Here is a 17731-nt window from a genome sequence, read left to right as displayed (position 1 = left end):
CCTGACCTCCGACCGGCCTCCGCTCCAGCTGCCGCCAGTCAATCTGCCCGCTCGCGGCAGGGTCGGACAGCGCCGGCTGGACCCGCCCCGAGCTCCATGGTTTGCCCAGCCCTGCGCGATGGTGACTCTGGGCGCGGAGGCTGGCGACGGGCGAGCCCACAGATCGCAGCATGAAGGCGGGCAGCGCGGCCGGCGGCCGGTGGGGGCTGTCTCCCCGACCCCAGCGCCCAGGGAAGACGCACAACCTCCGGAATCCGGGAAACGCCAACAAGTAGTTTCTCGTCGGAGACGGGCGGCTCAGCTGGGCGCCAAGACTCAGTCCAGCTGCCCCGAGCACCTCGTCCACTCGGAAACCAAAGCAGAACCACTTTTCTTTCGGTCTCGTTAAGGTATCTGGGGCTGGGGAAGGATTGGAGAAGGGGGTGGATTCCTGGGAAAGGCTGCTGACCCCGCAGGCAGGCACCCCCCGCCTTCCCGCAATGGGGACGTGCGGAGGAAGCCCTGAGACAGGTGGCGGAGCGGCTGGACTCGCGCACGCTGTAAGCCAGACCCCGGGCTGGGGACCCGGGCTGTGCGCCTCGCCCCCTCCTCGACAGCAGCCCCCTGGTCCCCTACTCCCAAGGCATTTGTTTTCCTGGAGTGGGGTGGGGGGATGGGTGGGATGCATCCATCACTTCTGTTCTCAAAGATGGATCCTAGTTAGTCCTTTCCATTCCCAAGTAATAATAACAATAACAACAGTCACGCGGAAAGGAAATGGGATGAGGAGATTAGTCAGAGGTTCCCTTGGTGAAAAGCCACAGCAGGGAAATGTGTTCTGCTGTGACTTTCTGCGTTCCGGGTCTCTGAGGGAGACTAGAGGTGAGCCCAGAAGGGGTTGCGTACAGGGCACTCCCTGGGTGCCAAGGAGTAGCCCGCGGGTCAGGGCACCCGAGGGTGAGGGGGCTCCCAACCTAACGCCGCCAACTTGCTTAGGCGAAAACTCCCAGCCTGCAGGAGACAAGGGGTCTCCGAGAGCGGAAGAGAGGGGTCATCGAGGGAGGAAAGAGGATGGTCCAGGGGCTTCGTAGGGAGCGCGGAGAGGCGGGGGTGGGGGGTTGGGGAAGGGGCTCAGAGAGGGAGGTTGCAGCCTAGAGGCCGCAGGTTAGACTTGAGAGGGGACTGAGGGGGCGAACGGATCAAGGGGGAGGACTCAGAGCCTAGGGAGAAAGGTGTTATGGACGATCCAGCAAGACGTGCACGTCTGGAAACATGGAGAAGGTGTGGTGCTGGGAGCGGGGACAGGGCTGGACGTGGAGCTCCTCCTGGGGACGTCCTCTGGCCCCTGCCTGTCCGCCAACCCCTGCATCCTGGGACTCTGGGGGTGTGGGTGTGGGTGGGGTCACGGTGTGTCTCTGACGGCCGAAACCTTTAACTCGCCCTGTGTTCGCCTTCCCCCTCCTCCCACTCCTTTCCAGTCATGTCTGAGCCACAGAGATGGGCAAGATCGAGAACAACGAGAGGGTGATCCTCAATGTCGGGGGCACCCGGCACGAAACCTACCGTAGCACCCTCAAGACCCTGCCCGGGACGCGCCTGGCCCTGCTCGCAGCCTCTGAGCCCCAGGGCGACTGCCTGACCGCAGGGGGCGACAAACTACAGCCCTTGCCCCCTCCGCTCTCACCGCCGCCGCGACCACCTCCGCTGTCCCCCGGCCCCGGCGGCTGCCTGGAGGGCGGCGCGGGCAACTGCAGCTCCCGCGTGGGCGGCGGCGACCACCACCCCGGGGGCGGCCGCGAGTTCTTCTTCGACCGGCACCCGGGCGTCTTCGCCTATGTGCTCAACTACTACCGCACGGGCAAGCTGCACTGCCCCGCCGACGTGTGCGGGCCGCTCTTCGAGGAGGAGCTGGCCTTCTGGGGCATCGACGAGACTGACGTGGAGCCCTGCTGCTGGATGACCTACCGGCAGCACCGCGACGCCGAGGAGGCGCTCGACATCTTCGAGACCCCCGACCTCATCGGGGGAGACCCTGGCGACGACGAGGACCTGGCGGCCAAGAGGCTGGGCATCGAAGACACGGCGGGGCTCGGGGGCGCCGACGGCAAGTCCGGCCGCTGGAGGAGGCTGCAGCCCCGCATGTGGGCCCTCTTCGAGGACCCCTACTCCTCCAGAGCCGCCAGGGTAAGGCCAGAATCTCCCCTTTCCCGCTGCCCCAACTTCTTCCAGCTCCCTCCCCAACTTTGTTCTTTCCCACCGCGGGCCTGTGGGGTGGGGCTGGGAAGGCAGACTGGGAAGAGAGTCCAGGCTCCCTGCTGGCGAGGCTGGGGCCTCGTCTGCTGCAGGGGACACCCTGGGAACCTGGCCCCTAGCCTGCCACCCATCCCACCTCCCTCTCCTTTGCAGCTGGGATTTACCTAGGTCAAGTTGTGCCTCTGCCGGAACCTTTGTCCTAAAGCGGTTCTCACGCTGTAGGTTTTCTCCTACTGCTTTGTTCCTCCTTTTCCCTTTAGCTCCAGCGGTCCTACATTTTCAGTTTGGCCTGACGCTCTTTCTCATCTGACTGGCCCAGGGCAGAGGCTCCAGACAGGGGTCTAATCTGAGGACAGAGGAAGGGCAAACGAAGTATATGATTGTGGCTGGTGTGGAGGGAGGGTGTGCCAGGACGTCCATTTTGGGCCTCTTTCCAAGTGAGGAGAAAGAACAGCGCCCCGGGGTTGCTTGTCTGAGTGGGTTGACCAGAGAGCCCCCTGCACACAAGTTTTGAGACTGCTGCCTTTCTTCTTGGGTTGTATCTGTGTCCCTTACCAGTCAAATAGGAACCAATCACTTTGCTGATGGGAGTTCTCCAAATCTGAGCAATTTAGATAGTAGCAAACTAATACAAAGTTTTTATATTATGATCGCAACATGAATTTTTATTTTTGGTTTCTAGGTTAAGTGACACCTTCAGCTTAGTTCTTGACTCTCACAATTAATTCTTCAAAATCCCGTGAAGGGCTTAATAAAAACCACCACCAATAGTGTCTCCAGTTTAAAGGGGGATAGAAGAAATACAAGTAACCAAAAATTATTCAGTATGCGGATGCTTTTTAATTATATGTGAGAACAGAGTGCTGTATTTACTTAAATCTCTGCAATTACATAGATCTGGTTTCCTCCTATCACTCAGAAAATAAACCCCTGGGTAGAATGAGAATTCTCCCAGCTTTATTTTGGTCCCATTCTCATATTGTCCTCCTATGGATTTCAGAAGTCTCTGCATCTGAGATACCATAGAGCTGTGGATCTACTGACTTGTCAGATGTGTTTGATACCACTCTGGAGGTCTGCAGATGTGTTTTGTTTGCAGTGTGAAATGGATACAAGACAGTTTACAGTATTGCTTTCTCTTGGATCTGGCATTTAAATGCATATATACATTTTATCATGTCCACAGTCACACAGTTGAACATTGCAGTATTGAAGTTATTAATTCAATCTTTATTTTAGAACCATTCTTTAAATTCCACGACAACAGTTGGCATTCAGGGAAAAAAAAAAAAAACCCTGCGTATTTATTTATATTAAATCATAGGCTCATCATCATGACATCTGTGTGTTTTGGTTTCCAGCTGAGTATCATGATGCTCTTTCTACTTGGTGGCTAAGAAGGTAATCTGAATTTGTTTTGGGGCTCATCATGAGATTATTTTTTTCTCCAGATCATGTACTATAAAAAATGACAGAATGTCTTTTTGTCTTATCTTTCCTTAGGAAAACATCAGACCCTTTTTTGTAAGCTAGATTGCATAGAAAAAACTTTTAAGTAGATGTGCAACTCTTATCATCACTTTGGAATTTGATTCTATTGATAATTAGTCAAAAGGATAGATCATTGACTTGAAAAGTTTTTATAAAATCTCATTTATTATAACAATGTTGAAGGTTTGACCTGTATTGATTTTTAGGTGAGGAAAGGACAGATAGATTAGAGAGTAATACAAGGTCAGAGAGTAAGTAGAAACAGAATCAGCCAAGAATCAGACCTGAAAAATTTCTTTGAGTTCATCTACTGAAGATCTTTATTTTTTGGAAGAAAATGACTGCAGACATTAAAGTGATGGCCAAGGTCATACATCAAGTTCATAGCAGAACCAAAATTCTGCTAGAGGTCTCCTGACACTGTCCCCGTGCTCTTTTCACCAAAACCACTGATTGTAACTGACTGGGTTGTGCAATCTCTGCAGACTGTGTTGCTCTTGAGATTTAATGCAGCATTAAGATATTCACTAGAATTCTAATTTCAAAAGGTCATTTGTGACCTTTTAAAACTGTGTGCATTCTAAGAGTTTGGCTCATAGAAGTTTTACTCTGCACCATTCAACAATAGAATAAAAATAAGGGACTTGAATTAACTTCTTAAAAGGAACTCTGTTTTCAGGCTCCCTTTTTATCGACCAGTCAGTACCTAATGCTTTGCTTTCTTTTGTGGACCTTGTTTTCAAGGAAATCCCTTTACAAAGTACTAGGGATTGCCCAAGGAAGAGTAATTGAAAGTCATTGTTCTATTTAAAAGTGACTAAGTATTTTATATGAACACTTTTAGTTCTGATGATGGCCTGACTTAATGTTATCTATTTTGATAAATGGAATTATACTGGAAGGCCACAGGATGAAACTATATTTTGCTTGGACATGATTCTAGGAAATATAAATCAGTTATCAAGTTGTTTTCTTCAGTTGTTGTTTCATTGCCCCAAGTATCATTCTTAATAGAAATTTACACTATTCAGAACACTTTTTTATATTAGTTCCTCTTTTATTGAAATATTTGAGATAACAATTTCAACTGTCTGTTTTACTTGTTTAATCATTTGCTTTACTCTTTATAACATCTAGGAGATGGGTTTAATTAAATGATAGAAATGTTTTATTTCACATTTTATGATTTAAACTGTTGACCAAAAACAGCAATCATAAGAACTGGATAATTAATTGAATTTTGTAACACTGTATTTTTTGCATTTTGTTGGTTGACATGTCCTTCTCCATGACCTTTAATGTATGATGTAAGTACATATTTTAGAGGTCTGAATTGTTCCAGCTAACAAATTAGATAAGTTTATGTTTTATACTTATCAATTTTACCCTTAAAAGAATATTTAAAATAAAATTTATAAAAATTAAAATATAAGTTGTCATGGAAACTTGTGGAGAAAATGAGATCAGGAGAGGAAGAAGAGATAACTCTGCTGATGTGAGTGATATTTACAAACCCTAAAAAGCAAGGGTGCGTAGATGTGTTGGCAGAAATTTTATGTATTGTATACATTGTAAGCAAGAGGACACACAGTGTAAATTCCTTCATAGACTTCTAAAATTTTTATACATTAAAAAATAGTATAAGAGCAAAATACTAGAATCAAGTAATATTTCACAGAATTTGCTCCCAATGTTAAGAGCTGAGAGTAGTGACACATTTCTCTTTCTCACTTTTCTTTTAATTTATTTTTGTGGGGTGGTGGGAAGAGTTTGAATTGTTTTATTTTAGAATGTGGTTTTTCCTTATGATTTAAGCATATCTTTGATTATTTGCTAGAAGTTCGGCTTTTTACTTTCCTTCTCTTTAGAAGGATTTTATTTTGTTTATTTAATTTACTTGAGAGGCAGAGACAGACACTTATACACACACACACACACAAACACACACACACACACACACAAATACACAAGGGTGGGGGGAGGCAGAAAGAGAGAGGGCCGAGAGAGAGGGGGGAGAAAAAGGGGGAGGGGGAAGAGAGAGAGCAAGCAAGAGCATGAACAAGAGAATATGAGCTTCGATCCCCTTGCTTACTTCCTCAATTGCTGGGATTGGGCCAGGCTGAAGCCTGGATCTGGAAACTGAAAACCAGTCATAGTCTTGCATGTGGGTGACAGGGATCCAGCTACTTGAGCCATCACCATTGCCTCCCAGGATCTTCATTAGCAGGAAGCTGGATTTAGGAGCTGAAGCTGGGTGTTGAACACCAGTGCTCCAGTATGAGACATAGGCCTCTTAACCCCTAGGCTAAACACCCACCCCTGTATTTTGCTTTCAAGTAACATTTTTAAAAATAAAAAAGCAAAATGATAACTTCAGGCAACCACATTCAAGAAGTTGGCTTTTTGGTGCGGTGTGGATCATTTCTAAGATGTTCTCCTGATCTTTAATATACCATTAATGAGCGTCATAGAATCATCCCGAATCATACATGAATTGAGATAGTGAATCTGTCTGTTTTAATACCTCATTTTAATTTTATTTTATCTGGTACAAAGAAATTATACATAATTATGGGGTACCATGTGATGTTTTGAAATAATGTATTCAATGTTTAAGGATCAAATCATGGTAAACATATCTGTTGTTGCAAACATTCGCTATTCACAATAACCAATAAGTTGAAATAACCTAGTTATCAATCAGCTGATAAATAAATGAAGAAAATTTGGCACTCATATACAATGGAATTCCATTCAGCCACAAAAAGATAAAATCTACTAATCTGTAACAACGTGGATGGAACTGGAAGTCTTTATGTGTAGTGGAAAGATCTAGCACAGGAGGATAAGTTGCTGTGTGATTTCACTGCTGTGGGATCTACAAAATGTTAATAGCATAAAAATTAAGGGTAGAGTGGTAGTTCCCAGAGAATGGGGAGAATAGGAGAAGGGAAGGACGGGAGAAGGCTGATAAACAAGTTCTAAGATATGATTAGATAGCAGAAAGATGTTTTGGTGTTCTACTACACAGTAGGATGACTGTGGGTAGTGATAATGTACTGCCTATTTTATTTAAAAAAAGCTAGAAGAAAGATTTTGATGTTTATCTTTATATTTTTAATCTTGAAATATTCACTTTATGAACATTTTAGATCACTGGATGAAATATTACTGATAACACACTCTTCAAAACTGTCAAAATTTAAATTTCATTATGTAGAATTCAAATTCGCAAACATTTAACTTTACCTTTATTGGCCACTCTTTATCCATATTAACACCACAAAATAGAACAGGAAAGTAATGGTCTAAATAACTATTTTCTGACATTGAAATGTAACATTTAATGTAAATATAACAAGGCAGGTACAATTTGAGCCTTATAGTAAGATTAAAGGAAAAAAAAAGTACCAATTTTTATTTTTATTTTTTTTTTATTTATTTTTTTTTTTTTTGACAGGCAGAGTGGACAGTGAGAGAGAGAGACAGAGAGAGAAAGGTCTTCCTTTGCCGCTGGTTCACCCTCCAATGGCCGCCACGACTGGCGCACTGCAGCCGGCGCACCGCGCTGATCCTGGCAGGAGCCAGGAGCCAGGTGCTTTTCCTGGTCTCCCATGGGGTGCAGGGCCCAAGTACTTGGGCCATCCTCCACTGCACTCCCTGGCCATAGCAGAGAGCTGGCCTGGAAGAGGGGCAACCGGGACAGAATCCGGCGCCCCTACCGGGACTAGAACCCGGTGTGCCGGCGCCGCAAGGTGGAGGATTAGCCTATTGAGCCACGGCGCCGGCTCCAATTTTTATTTTGTAAGCATTACTTCAACTAGAAGAATTAATGGACAAATATACTTTGTTTATAAAGAATTATGGTCTGGCCGATGCCATGCCTCAATAGGCTAATCCTCCACCTAGCAGCGCCGGCACACCGGGTTCTAGTCCCGGTAGGGGCGCCGGATTCTGTCCTGGTTGACCCTCTTCCAGGCCAGCTCTCTGCTGTGGCCCTGGAGTGCAGTGGAGGATGGCCCAAGTGCTTGGGACCTGCACCCCATGGGAGACCAGGAGAAGTACCTGGCTCCTGCCTTCGGATCAGCGCGGTGCGCCGGCTGCAGTGCGCCAGTCGTGGCGGCCATTGGAGGGTGAACCAACGGCAAAAAGGAAGACCTTTCTGTCTCCCTCTCTCACTATCCACTCTGCCTGTCAAAAAAAAAAAAAAAAAAAAAAAAAACCTGCAAAAAAAAATTATGGTCAATCATGAAAAATATTATAAAACTTGCTAAATGAATTCTGATTATGTTATCACACTATATTAGAAACTATATAAGGTACTGGAAATATATGGAGAAGATAATAACTTTCTTCAAATAAGCTCTCCGCTCACAGTAAAACATTCCTAAAGGCAGTATCTAGCAAAATAAAAAAATACAAGATAACTACATAAAATTCCAGCTTTCCTCAAAAAAATCTTACAGGGAGTTGGGGGTTGGTAGCAAATGTGAGGTGTAGTTGTTAAGATGCCACTTGAGATGGGATCACATCACAGTGTTTAGTTGGGATCCTGGCTCCACCTCTGATTCTAGCTTCCTGCTAATGTGCAGGAGGTGATGGCTCATTTGTCTGGGTCTCGGCCACCCATGAAGGAGACCTGGATTAATTTCTCAGCTCCTATCTTTGACCTAGCTCAGCCCTGGGCTATTGTGGGCATATGGGGACTGGATTATCCCCTCTCTTTCCTTCTTCCATTACCTTTCTCTTTCCCCTTCCCACTCTTCCTCCCAGCTGCCTCTCCCTCTCCTTCCCATCTCAAATAATAAATAAATAAATAAGTAAATAAATAAAATTTTAAAATCTCTTGAGGCAATATTTATCTGACACATGCAGTTAGATATTTGTTTTAGAAATGATAATGTTATTGGTCTTGTATTACAAAAATGTTAGGCTCTTTTAACTTTCTGTTTTCAAAGTAATTTAGAGAAACGTCCTTACAATATGACAAAGGCCTTACTTTTATCAAACAGTGACAATTGTTTGATATGGGGTATGGCCGTGTTTCTTCAATCCCTCCATATTAATTACAAGTCGTGGCCTACCATGTTAAAATGCAAATTAAAGTTTCATACCCCTGCAAAAAGTGTGATGTGGTAGTTTGATGTGTTTACATTTTGCTATGTAAACATTAAGTGTCCTTTGACCATTTCCAGGCTACTAACTCTATAGTTCACATGTAAATTTCATTTTTTTTATCTATACTCTTAGCATTGGATAGGATTATGGAGTACTTTATTTAATATATCACTAAAAATTAAGTAACCTTAATTATCAATTATATTTTTATTCTATACAAAGGTATTTCACAATGTTCATAGAAAAATGGAATTATAATACATGTATTTTGGTGCAAAAACTTTAGAAATCTAATAGTTTTTTTCATAATGTGCATTCCCATGAACTTTTCGAAGATCCCTTAGATGCATGCATTTCAAGATTCTTTGCACCCAAATAAACTTATTTTTAATTCTCTTTTTCTGCAAACATGAAATTCCCTTGTGTTTGATCACACACTAGACAGTCCGATCTGTTTCTGAGCACTAGGCATATCAAAGTTGGGCAGAATAAGTCTGACTTTTCTTCTGTGGTATTTTACATTTGTAGACTTGAGTTGGCAAAATTAAATGAGAGTAAAGGAAATTTTTCTTCTCTATCAGCCAACTTATTTTCAAAGCAACTGAAGACAAGAAAACGTAAGTTTATATAAAGATGCAGATTAACCTTTACTACTTGGAAAATGCATATCATTACTATTTACTTTTACTACTATAAATAAGGTAAATGTGATCTTCAAGTCATATTTTTGAACTTCTGAGTCATATATTCTTTTTATTATGGCAACCTTTAAAAATATGCTTCAGTGAATAGTGAAAGGCACTAAAAATAAACACTGCTCTCCAGAAGGAACTATATATTGGTAAAATAGTCTAAACAATAACCATCAACACAGTACACAAACATTCTTCAATTATGTTTCAAGTACGATGGGCTTTTCTTTCAGAGAGCCAATTAAGGTATTCTTGTATAGGATAGTATAGATTGAAGGATGGCAATTAATTTTAATTTTGTGTAGTCAGTATTTTTATAGAAAGTGAATAGAAAGTGGGTGTTTGGAGAAGAAAGCAAAAGTAGAGAATATATGAAGACAGAAAAAAAAAATCTCCAGGGTTGGGACCTGTAAGGCCCATGTTCTAACCCTGATTTTCACACTAGCTCAACGACCTTGGAGAATTCATTCTTTCTTCTGGAGTCTTGATTTCCTTTGCTTTCTTCTGGGAAAAAAAAAAAATGGGAATGACACAGTTGGCCCGATAGCATCCAAACTTCTTTCCAGTTCCTGGAAGAAATTCTGGAGGAGGAGGGAGTGACAACAAATGTGCACCACTTTTGATTGTACTCTAAATACCATCATACTAATGATGTAAATCAGAATATCATTTTTTTTTGCATTTGTAACTTTCTGCCCTTTTTTCCCTACAGCTGTTGGGTAGCTGCTGCTCTGGTTGCCATAGAAACAGGTTAGATCCTAGCTTCCTGTTTCCATTGAAAACAGCTTTCTCTTAACCACATATTGATCTAAGGAAATCATTTTGCTGTGGCTCTGTCATGAAACCCATAAAGATGATCAACTCTGTCATTTCCTAGGTCTAATATTCAGTGCAGGTATATATCCATCCACCCACAAGTGTAACTGATTAAATAATCTGTTTTATTCCCACTTGGCAAAGTGTCTTGTCAAAGCCACCTCATTTTTCCCCTTCCCATGTATATACAGAAGGGAAAATTCATTCATTTGTGGATTTACAGATTTGCCTAGCACATTTAAGTGTTTACAAAATAGAGCCAAATTATTCCATTTAAATCTCTTTCATAATATCTTCTATCAGGGAAAACAAAGAGTAATATGCCATCTACCACACTTCAGAAGCTTATATTTGAATGTGCTTGATTAATGAAGATTATTTTAAACTGAGTGTGATGTATATTCATTCTATAGTGTTTCATATCTCTTTTTGAGAAAACAGGTTTTCTATTTTGGGGTCTGTGTATCTACATAAAAAGCATATATATTCACTGTTATATACTCATACTCAGGCATATGTTTATAAAATTTGTATATGGATAAGAGAGGGAAGAGACCTGTAGAAATATACTTTAAAGTTTGGAGTGAGACATGTGTGTGTGTGTGCATGTGCATATGCATGTATATAGATTGGGAATAGAGACTAGTGATTGTAAGGAATAGAACTGAAAGGAAACCAGCAATCATTTGGCACAACTGTCTCAACTTGCAGAGAAGGAACCAGACACACTCCAGTCATGAGTAGTGAGTGACAAGGGCAGGGAAGAGCCAGAGTTTAGATCCTTTGACTTTCTGCTGTGGTGGATTCATCCCACTCTATCTTAGTCACTCAGTTTGACATTAAATGCACAAGTTATAGCTGTTGGGAAGCAGCAAGAATGTTATTTGTAGTTAGGGTAGGCTCTTACCTTATCCATCCCTTATTGTTAAAAAAAAAATAGGAAACTGTTACTATTTTAGGTATTCACTTATTTCCAGACCTTCTCCAAATGGAGTTACCCACTGCTTCCTTCTCCATTGATACTACATCTTTTTGATTCACTAAAACCTGTAAAGCCTCGACACTAACCTGCAATGCATTTACCTGCTTTCTTTCCCTTCAGTTAATAGTCCCTAAAAGAAGATCTACAGAAACCTCTTAGCTCTCAAACTCATGTACAATAAAATTCAAGAGATGTTTAGATAATGAACAAGTTGTATCTTATTTTCCTCTTGATCCTTTTGTGTACATACTTACATAATACACTTTCCCACTCTTGTTTGATTTATTGCTTTGGGTTTTTAAAAATGCAATCCTGTTTCAACCCATTGTCAATGGATAATGTGTTTTATAGAACATTGTCTTCTCAAATGTAATTAACCGGGTCATGATGGGTTTATGCAGGGATAACTGGTGAATTAGAGAAGGGAAATGTGTTTGGAGCATTTAGAGATCTGCAAATGAAGTTGGATATTGTTGCGAGGTCAGTAAGTACAATGGAGAAACACTTTTCCAGACCCCCTTTTAAATGGACAGTTAGCTTTAGGCAGTAGGATGAGAATATAAGGCAAAGTCATAATTTTGGAAGTATCCAAGAGAATGCATTTTATGGAAATCAGAACAAAATTTAAGTCAAAGCTTAGTAATAAGATTGGGAAAATACTTTGTGCTTGCAACAGTCACTTAATTAGTCTTCTCTCATTGACAATGATAAGGCCTTCTTTGTAATCTGACATTCCTTCAGTGATCCTTCTGTCCTAAAAGTCCTGTGCAGAGACACCTCAGTAGTGTCTTCTCCATCTTCGCTTGAAGACCCTGGCTAGTGTAGTATCAGATCCTAGAGCTTTGCCATTCTTCATGTAGCTGCCTGTTTTGTTGACATGGGGAACAAAGGCTAAGATAGTTTTTCTTTACACGTGTTCTGTGATTTAATCTCAGGTATGAAAGCTGCTTTTCTGTCTTCATGGATAGTGACCTAGCGATAAAAATCTCAAACTCTTGTTCACAGATACTAACTTATTTTATATCAATATTTTGTTGTTTTTTTTTTAGTAAGTGGCAAAATAGATTGTTTATTAAAACAAAGTTTTCTTAGAGGTGAAAATTTGGCACCATCGTTAATTCCAGTTGAGATGCCTGCATGTCATATTGGAATGCTTGTGTTCAAGTCCTAACTCGAATTCCCATCACAGATCCAGCCACCTGCTAATGCACACACTAGGAGACAGCATATGTTGACTAAAATAGCTGTGTCTCTGCCAACTCAGATTGCATTCTAGGATACTGGTTTAAGCCTGGCCCAGCTCTGGTTGTAGGCATTTGGAGAGTGAGCCAGCAAATGGACTCCCTCTTTCTTGCTCTTGCTCTGTCTCTCTCTCTCTGTGTATCTCTACATTTCAAATAAATTTTACAAAATTTAAATGATTTAAAATAACATTCATAACATAATCAAATATTATTAGTTGACTCTCAAATTAAGACTATATGTTAATGATTTAGTTTAAGCAAAGAGACTATTTGGACCAATATAGATTTATTTTTGTCAGATCAGGGTCAATGAAAAGGTCAGATGTTATTCACAACTTAAATAAGATTTATGTCCAAGTTTGCGAATTTATGTAATATAAAATCACATACAGGGCTGCTTATTTTAGTACCTTTCAGTTTATTGATTTGGGTTAAAATTCAGTTTGTTAAAAGTGAATTTTGTATAATAATTGTATTGGAAATGATGGCATGGTAAAGATAGCAAGAATAAGCTTTCTTACCAATGCTGACACATCAATTTGGGATCAAACTGGTTAAATTTGCCTTTCGAAAAATATATCAATACCGTTATTACAGTTTATCTTATTGTTAAGTTGTCTTACTCCTCTGTTTTAGGCTTCTTGTAGTGAGCAATGAGAGGACAATTATAAAAGTTATTAGAATATTCTTAATGCAACCAGTCTTTCAGGTAAATTGTGCAAGAAATGGACAGACTTGAACCATAACTGGCTCTTACCTGTTCAGATAGAATCTAAAATACTAGTAGTTTTTGTCTTTTTAAAAGCTGTTGCAACTTCATTATCAATCCTGAGTAACCCTGTCACGGTCATATAAAATGATTAGTAGATGCATCAAGGTCTCAAAGCTATCATATTTGTGTCATGATGGATAAACATTTGTGAGCTGTTGCTACATTCCCAGGCTCATAATAGTGTCGGCTGTGTCTTAATGCTTATAGTGCAATACTAGAGATATAGAATTCAAGCTAATAAAATCATACATATTTTAATGTATTCAGGATTTAAAGGCATTCAAAATGATAAGCTCTGATACAATGGCAGGATTGTTTTAAATAATTTACTCAGTTTCTTTTGTGAGTCTGTTGTTTCATTGTTAGTTATAATATGTTCACACTATTAGTTCCCTATTATTTTTTAAATTTAATGATTGTTTTGGAAATATGTAACTTTTTCAATTTGTATATGATATGTTTAATTCATCTCTGATTCAAATACCTTAGGTGTTTCTTGGTACCATTTGTTTCCTGGAAGTGCAGTTGAAAATGTGCATCAATGTTAAGTTCTTTTTTTTAAAAAAAGAGGTTTTATTTTATTTATTTGAGAGCTAGAGTTATAGACAGTGAGAGGCAGAGACAGAACGGTCTTCCTTCCACTAGTTCACTCCCCAAATGGCCACTATGGCCAGAGTTGCACCGATCCAAAGCCAGGAGCCAGGTGCTTCTTCCTGGTCTCCCATGCGGGTGCAGGGGCCCAAGCACTTGGGCCATCCTCCACTGCTTTCTCAGGCCATAGCAAAGAGCTGCATTGGAAGAGGAGCAGCCGGGACTAGAACTATCACCCATATGGGATGCTGGTGCTGCAGGCGGAGGATTAACCTACTGCACCAGGCGCCAGCCCCAATGTTAATTTCTTTATCAGTCATCTTTTGTGTTTTATCTATCTTGGTTTGCATTAATTGCCTAATGAAATAGCATGTTGCTGTCAGGAATTTGTACATTTGTCCTTTAAACTAAACAACCATCAAAGTTTTTAATGTTTTTGAATCTTTCAGCTGACAATTACTAAACTCACTTCAACTATTAGGACTAGATTCTGTGTTAAGAATACCAAGTGCATTCAAATTTAGCATTTGCCTTCAGGACACTCCTGTTCCATAGGCAAGGAAGAACCATAAATCCGTAGTTACAATAGAAGGCATCAAATGCTATACTACATATTGGTATAGTGTCGACACAGACTGGGGAGGGGGTCAACTCTCCTACACAGAGGAGAAAGCATTTAGTTAATCCCAGAATATTAGTAGGAATTTACCAGCAATCAAGGGAAGATCGACAGAGTTAACATGGAACCTTAGCAGAGAATATCATGTTGTGTTCCACTGGGAAACAGATCAGAAGTCAGGGAACATAGCAAAGGAAGGTTGGAAGTTTGAGGGATGAAGAGGGTGGAAATGGAAGTAAGGAGTTGCTGGGCTTATAAACAGAATTTCCTGCTGAGATGTCAGGCCCTCATCTAGGACAGGACTGGACACTATTTAGTTTATTCAAAATAAAGAATATCTGAACTCCTATGGTTCTCAGAGTCACCTAGGATGACAAGTAAAACTGTACTTACCATGCCTCACCTCAGATAGACTAATTCAGATAGATTTGAGTAGGATTCAGGTTAGGAGTATGGGTTTTGTGTTGTCATTGGCTGCTTGCCCAGTATGTGCCACCACTGTGACACAATTGCTATAAGAGCAAATACAATTTAACAATGAATTAGGAGAACAATTGTACTTGGATTGTTATTTCCCAAGTGTTTTTTATAGTTGTGATTCTTCAGCATAACAGGTGTCCCTTAAAAGGGTTGCATCACGGATCGGTATTTGGCAAAGTGGTTGATACCACTTGGGATGCCCTCATCCCACATTAGAGAGCCTGTGTTTGAGTCTCAGGACCACTCATCTTTTGATTCTTGCTTCCTGCTAACACACACTAATGGAGACAGCAGGTGATGGTTCAAGTAGTTGGATCCCCACCACCCGTGTTTCTTTCTCTTTCAAATAAATGAAGTGTATATAATAAAAATATATAAAATAAAATATGTATCAGAAGAAAATAAAATTATATAGGTGTTTTTAAATTGCATTTTTTCTTAGGATCAAAGAGTTCAAAGTCTGACAGACTATATGACATTTTTTAAATGCTTATTTTATTTATTTTCTTCTACTTGAAAGGCAGATAGAGAGGGAGAGAGAAGATTTATCATCTTCTGGTTCATTCCCTAAATGCTGACAATAGCCAAGTCTGGGCCAGGCTGAAGCAGGAGCCCAGAACTCAATGTGTGTCTTCCATATGGTTGGCAAGCATTCAAGCATTTGGCCTCTCACTTGGACTAGAGAGAAAACAATACTATCTTACTCAGTGGATTGTGACAGAGATGGATTGAGTATTCATAAGAATCCAGGCCTTAGTTCTATAAATGTCATTTGAACCATGTTATCATCCTTAGTATTTCTTACAATAAGCATTATTTGGGGTTGTGTAAAATGGACAGAGTTGAAAAGTCTTGACTGATTAGGTGCAGTAACTGAGACAAAAAGTTAAGAATGCCCCCTTAGTTTTTATAATAAGATAACTTTTATGACTTTTTTCCAATTCAAGATTTAATGGTTATGCTTTAGAATTGGTTCATGAGTAATTAGTCTTCGTTGAGATTTAGCAGTATAATGTTTATTTGGTTTTGTATTTTCCCTCTTTATGTTTTGAAATCAATTGATGAATTATAGAAGTCAATATCATAGATTTTATGGTTGTAAAATTAGAGGCTAAATATATCTCTTAAAATATTTTTGCTAAGATTGTTCACCACCGTAATAAGTTACTGAAAGATAAACAGTCCTATTTACAAGAAACATAGTCTTTGTGTTGTTACTATTTTGGCTCAAAGCCCATGAAAATAATATTAATTTTTAACATAACTTCTTTGAATATAATTGATTATTCAATATAGTTATCCATGTGGATTTCAAAGGTAGAAACTTGCACTGAATCAGAGATTAATTACAGGAAGGTGACTATAGAATCCTGTAGTTCAAAATACTCCTTGAAAAATTACTTTAAATAAAACTTCCTTTAGAAAATTTCTGGAAAGACCAAAATGTTGAGGAAGAAAGAAATATACATGGAAACAAGTACAAAAGAATTAACCTGGGAAGAAAATAATGACTTCAGACATAAGATAGAATAATTTCTTCTAGAACACATACGTGCCACATCATTTTTTTGCTTTAAAAAAGCTCTGTATTTCCTTTGACTCTATACTGAGATTTTCATTCCATAACATGGGTTTTCAGAATCGTTATCACCTATGCATCATTCTTACAATGCTACTACCAAAAATGTGGCATTTCAAATCCCATTTTTTGACTATGTTCAAATCCCATTTTTTTGCCTTCTCTGAGTGTAAGAAATATAATCACAATGCTTATTTGCATATATTGCTCTCACAGCCCGGAATGAAATCTCCTCTTGGTTGAATCAGCTTTCAATATCATGCATATTATCAAGTCTTACTTGACACCACTTAAACTCTCTCCAAAGCAGTTTCTTTCTTCAGGTTTCTGTATTACTTGTGTAGACAGCATATTATAGCATTTAATGACTATTAATTTCCCAGGGTTGTTGTAAGAAATCACTGAAAACAAATTACCACAAATGGGTGATTTAAAACAACTGACCGCTACCCTCGTATGATTTTGTAGGCTGGAAGTCTGAATTCAGATACTGGTGATTTAGTTTCTTCCAGAGATTCTGGAGAGGAATCCGTTCCTTGGCTGTCTGCTAGTTACTATGGTTTCTAGCAATCCTCACTCTTCCTTGATTGTAGACACATCGCTGCAATTTCTGTCTTCACATGACACACCTTACCTCTCCTTCCTTGTGGGTCTCTGTTTTCTCTTCTTATAAAGATAATACTCCTAATCTACTTTCATATGGCTGTAACTTAACTTAATTATAACTTCAAAGATCCTATTTTCAAATAAAATCATATTCTGAGGTTTGGGGTAAGTGTGAATTCTGGGAGATATTATAATTCCTGAACTATTGCATTTCTTCTTCCCTTCTCTGAACCCACCTTATGTTACTACTTCTGATATACTCTGTCCCCAAATAAATAAACCCAGTGTGAAAATTCAAAGCCAATGTAGAGTGTGTGATTTTATCACTGCTATAAGAAGCTTGTTAGATTGACATTAAAAACTTCTTGAAATGATCACTTGGACAACAGTGACAGTTTAATTATTATCTGCCTTCTTAAAATACATTTGTAAGAACCATGAACTTTGATGGTTTAACAGATGTTTGTGAATCTCCATAGAAAGCATACCATTAGGTTGAAACAGTGTTT

The 17731-nt window shown here is 40.2% G+C and overlaps 1 protein-coding gene across 10 annotated transcripts in view; it reads left to right on the top strand.

Moving 5' to 3' along the window:
- Window positions 1-249: 249 nt before the first annotated feature.
- KCNC2 (potassium voltage-gated channel subfamily C member 2) overlaps window positions 250-17731 on the top strand; it is a 198920-nt gene continuing 181438 nt past the window's right edge. For 8 of the 10 annotated variants that reach the window (XM_051845685.3, XM_008256797.5, XM_008256800.5 and 5 more), the window contains exons 1-2: window positions 250-389; window positions 1458-2163. In XM_051845685.3, coding sequence (XP_051701645.2) covers window positions 1477-2163 — 687 coding nt within the window. In that variant the 5' untranslated portion in view covers window positions 250-389; window positions 1458-1476. Of the gene's footprint in view, window positions 390-480; window positions 540-711; window positions 862-1457; window positions 2164-17731 lie in introns of those variants that run through there. The other 2 variants (XM_089307439.1, XM_002711340.6) reach the window with 2 other exon arrangements.

This window comes from Oryctolagus cuniculus, chromosome 11 (genome assembly GCF_051225735.1).
Source record: "Oryctolagus cuniculus isolate XC-2025 breed Fujian yellow rabbit chromosome 11, ASM5122573v1, whole genome shotgun sequence".
NCBI classification, from domain to species: domain Eukaryota; kingdom Metazoa; phylum Chordata; class Mammalia; order Lagomorpha; family Leporidae; genus Oryctolagus; species Oryctolagus cuniculus.
This window is presented reverse-complemented; position numbering and strand designations above follow the sequence as displayed.